The sequence below is a fragment of the Hemibagrus wyckioides genome, linkage group LG11 (assembly GCF_019097595.1).
Source record: "Hemibagrus wyckioides isolate EC202008001 linkage group LG11, SWU_Hwy_1.0, whole genome shotgun sequence".
NCBI lineage: Eukaryota > Metazoa > Chordata > Actinopteri > Siluriformes > Bagridae > Hemibagrus > Hemibagrus wyckioides.
Window position 1 is genome coordinate 1189032 of NC_080720.1, and position 3622 is coordinate 1192653.

A 3622-nucleotide genomic window follows, 5' to 3' on the forward strand; every position below is an offset into this window, starting at 1 on the left:
AGATGCTAACTGCATTTCACTGACTTTGTGAATGTATGTTGTACAGTGACAATAAAATTGGATGTAATCTACTTAATCATACATCGTTTATAGCTTTCTATTCCAATTACTATTTATCATTTAGAATTACACTTTTCATAGATGTTTACAGCACTCTTCATGCACATGACAATAAACATAACACTTGAGCTATAGTGCTACAAGGAATTGAGGAAGTACTACTAAAAAAAAAGATAAATATTCTGTCTATTTCCTAGCCACATACCTGGAGTTCTTGTTATGGAGATAACTGCAAGCTATACGTGTATACTAATTAGATGATGATTTTTATTTCCTGGGTAAAGGAAAATAAGTCATGTGATGTTATAGTCCAGACCAGTAGCATTGTTAGTTTCTGGAAGGCTGGGTAGATATAAGAAGTGTCGTGAGACTGTAAAGATACCTGCTGACTTACACAGACAGAGACAGAGGGCTGAAGGGAAAGATGCTGAGATTTCAGTATGTGACTGTGGCCCTGGTCTTATATTTAAGAGGTAAGGCTTTTTTAAGTCTTTAATTATGTCTGAGGTTTATATTTTTGTGTGCAATTTCAGCATTAAATCCTCACTATGGAGGTTTAACTCCACTCATTCTCTCATTTCAGGGTCCCTTTCCCAGCTCAGTGGTAAGTACTTATTTTAATCTTAATCACTTTCACTCTTTGCTGTAGTCTTTTTTTTTTTTATCTGTTTTGCTCAGGCAGATTTAATTATAGGGGGGCTGCAAATGATGTTTTTATTTTTCCAGTATGTGGTCGTCCACCCTTAAACACCCGTGTTGTTGGTGGACAGAATGCCTCAGCTGGGTCTTGGCCATGGCAGGTTAGTATACAGAGCCCTTTATATTATGGTGGCCATTTCTGTGGAGGATCCCTCATCAACAAAGACTGGGTACTGACAGCAGCCCACTGTTTCGCCAGGTACAGTTTTCCTCAATTTTGCACATAACATTGTAATAATATTTCAAAAACATTAACTGAACAAATACCTAAAAAGATTTGTTTCTTTCTTTCTTTATCCCTTCAGAACTAACACTAGCCTGACTGTGTATTTGGGGAAACAGACTATAAATGGCTCTAATCCCAATCAAATTGCAAGAGGTGTTAAACAGGTGATCCTTCACCCCAACTTCAATAGCACAACCTTTAACAATGACATTGCCCTTCTGCTTCTGAACTCCTCCGTCACCTTCACAAACTACATCAGACCAGTGTGCCTTGCCACTCAAAGCAGCAATTTTCCAGCTGGAACCAATTGCTGGATCACAGGCTGGGGAAGCATCGCATCTGGAGGTAAAATAAATAGACTTGTACACAGAAATGCATGGGTCCATGCACAATAAATAAATTTATACTGTATTTAGACCCACAAGACAGGAAATTGTATTGAAATGATTCTGAAAATGCCTGGGGAGGCTACAAATACTCCAGAACAAGCTACCAGCTACCAGACATTTATCTGATGACTCTATCCTCATTGAGCTGAGCAGAGGGGTTGTGAATAGTTGTTGTTAATGGACATGAAATGGGGGTATAGGTGGGGTCTGGCAACCAAACTGGGTTATAATTTATTACTCATCATGATATATATTTGTATTTGTTGTTTGTGTGTAGTGCGCTTGCCATCTCCTGGTGTGCTGCAAGAGGCAACGGTGCCCACTGTCTGTACATGTCTTTGTGATTATCTGCTGGGTTTAGGGTCCATTACCACAAACATGATCTGTGCTGGTTATCTCCAAGGTGGTGTAGACACCTGCCAGGTACACAGAGTCACAGATACAATATGAGAAATTGTATAACAATAATAATAATAATAATAATAATAATAATAATAATAATAATAATAATAATAATAATAATAATAATGCAAACTGTATCAACCTACTCGTGTAAACACATATTAGATAACAATGACAAATAACACTGAAAGTTGTTTAATAGGGGGATTCTGGAGGTCCGATGGTAACTAAGAAGAGTGCAGTCTGGGTTCAGGCTGGTATCACTAGCTGGGGTTTGGGCTGTGCTCTGCCCAGATTACCTGGTGTGTATACTCTGGTGTCCCAGTACCAGAGCTGGATAACCAGTGTCATCCAAGTAAATCTGCCTGGCTTTGTCATGTAAGACATTATTTATATATATGTATAAAATCAACTCAGGTCATGAGTCATTGATTGGTTTGAACAGCAACTTAATAAATCTTGGTCAAAATATGTTCTTGTGTTTTGACAGGTACTAACTCAGTGGGAGGACCAGTGGTGACACTAGTGGACAGGCAGAATAAAAATGAATTCATATGATTAATTTTGTATATCAGAATTTTTTATTTATTTATTTTTATTAAATGCCAATATATTTTGTTTTTCATGTCACTGTTATTTAGTTTTACTAAGATCAATAAGTTTGATAAACAATACCTTTAGATTTGAGCTTTTATTATGATGAATATTGTGAATGTGAATATTGTGTATCATGTAAGATTGCATATTAATAAATGTTGATTTACTCAATTAAATAGTAATTACCTCTATGATCCTCTTGTTATTGATTCATCTTCTGTGGTGCCTAATTGTGAACAATTTAGGCTTAAATATATTTTGCTTGAGCAGAAACATTGACTTGACACATTGCTACAATACTACAAAGATTTTCTTTAAACCAACTATAGTCAAATGAGGGATACAGATCAGCATGGATATGAATAATGTTATAAATCATTTAGTGGAACTTTATTGTTTAATGCACCTAACGTAATAAGTATGCAAATGAAACACATACATTTAGGCCTACAGGCACAAACATATCGCTATTAGGCACAATTTTATAATAGTATGAATGACTAAGAACATGTATGGCACCAAAGAGTAAATTGCCTATATTCTACAATATTTTATTTAAATATCCACAACAAACACAAAAGCCAAAGTCCACACAGCTCCAACAATTACTGTTCAGACAGGTAGGTGTGACTTCAGTCTGTAAAGTAACTTAAATGGTGTACATGTTGCTGCCAATCATTGTTGTTGTAGATAATTATAAATCATTCAAGTAGACAGTGCTGTATGCATTATAAAAGTGAAGGATTCTGCTGGGACCTCCTCCTTCCTTATGTCCTCATTGCTGCCCGTGAGACCCCCAGGCCTCCACTGGATTTTGAGTTTGAGTTGCTCTTCAGGCGACGGCCTAAAGGACTGCTGGATGTTGCCAAAGAAGCCTGGGAATATCTATTCACCAATCACTTATCAACTATGTGCAAGAAATGCAGGAGTGTATCTACAATGTGGCTTCATCTGTACATGAGCGCATGGAGGCAGCTCAACAGGAACAACAGTGTGCCTACTACCAGCCAGCTCAGCAACATAAATTTAACAGGGGCAATCCGGCGCTCCTGCATATCCCCAACGCCAGTTGCAAATTCCTGTCCCATTGGCAAGACCTGTACAGAGTCTTCAAGGGGGTAGGACCAGTGAACTACCAACACCAAATCATATCACTTAAAGCTTATATCAGTCTTTTTAGAACCAAGCCCAATGGTGTCTGTTTTTTTCTTCTAATGTCACAGGAGAGTGCCCTGGTGCAGAGGAGGGA

The 3622-nt window shown here is 37.7% G+C and overlaps 1 protein-coding gene across 1 annotated transcript; it reads left to right on the forward strand.

Annotated features, from left to right (window-relative positions):
- The first annotated feature begins 401 nt into the window (after positions 1 to 401).
- Positions 402 to 2529, forward strand: LOC131361410 (serine protease 27-like). The gene is made up of 7 exons (XM_058402483.1): positions 402 to 533; positions 644 to 664; positions 787 to 958; positions 1065 to 1330; positions 1652 to 1797; positions 1979 to 2154; positions 2267 to 2529. The coding sequence occupies exons 1-7, from the start codon at positions 485 to 487 to the stop codon at positions 2271 to 2273; spliced, it is 837 nt and encodes a 278-aa protein (XP_058258466.1). The 5' UTR covers positions 402 to 484; the 3' UTR covers positions 2274 to 2529.
- Positions 2530 to 3622: the final 1093 nt, after the last annotated feature.

Coding starts and splice junctions, on each gene's coding strand:
- LOC131361410 (XM_058402483.1), top strand. CDS start 485: ATGCTGAGATTTCAGTATGTGACTGTGGCCCTGGTCTTATATTTAAGA. Junction 534..643: donor CCTGGTCTTATATTTAAGAG/GTAAGGCTTTTT, acceptor CTCTCATTTCAG/GGTCCCTTTCCCAGCTCAGT. Junction 1,798..1,978: donor GTGGTGTAGACACCTGCCAG/GTACACAGAGTC, acceptor GTTGTTTAATAG/GGGGATTCTGGAGGTCCGAT.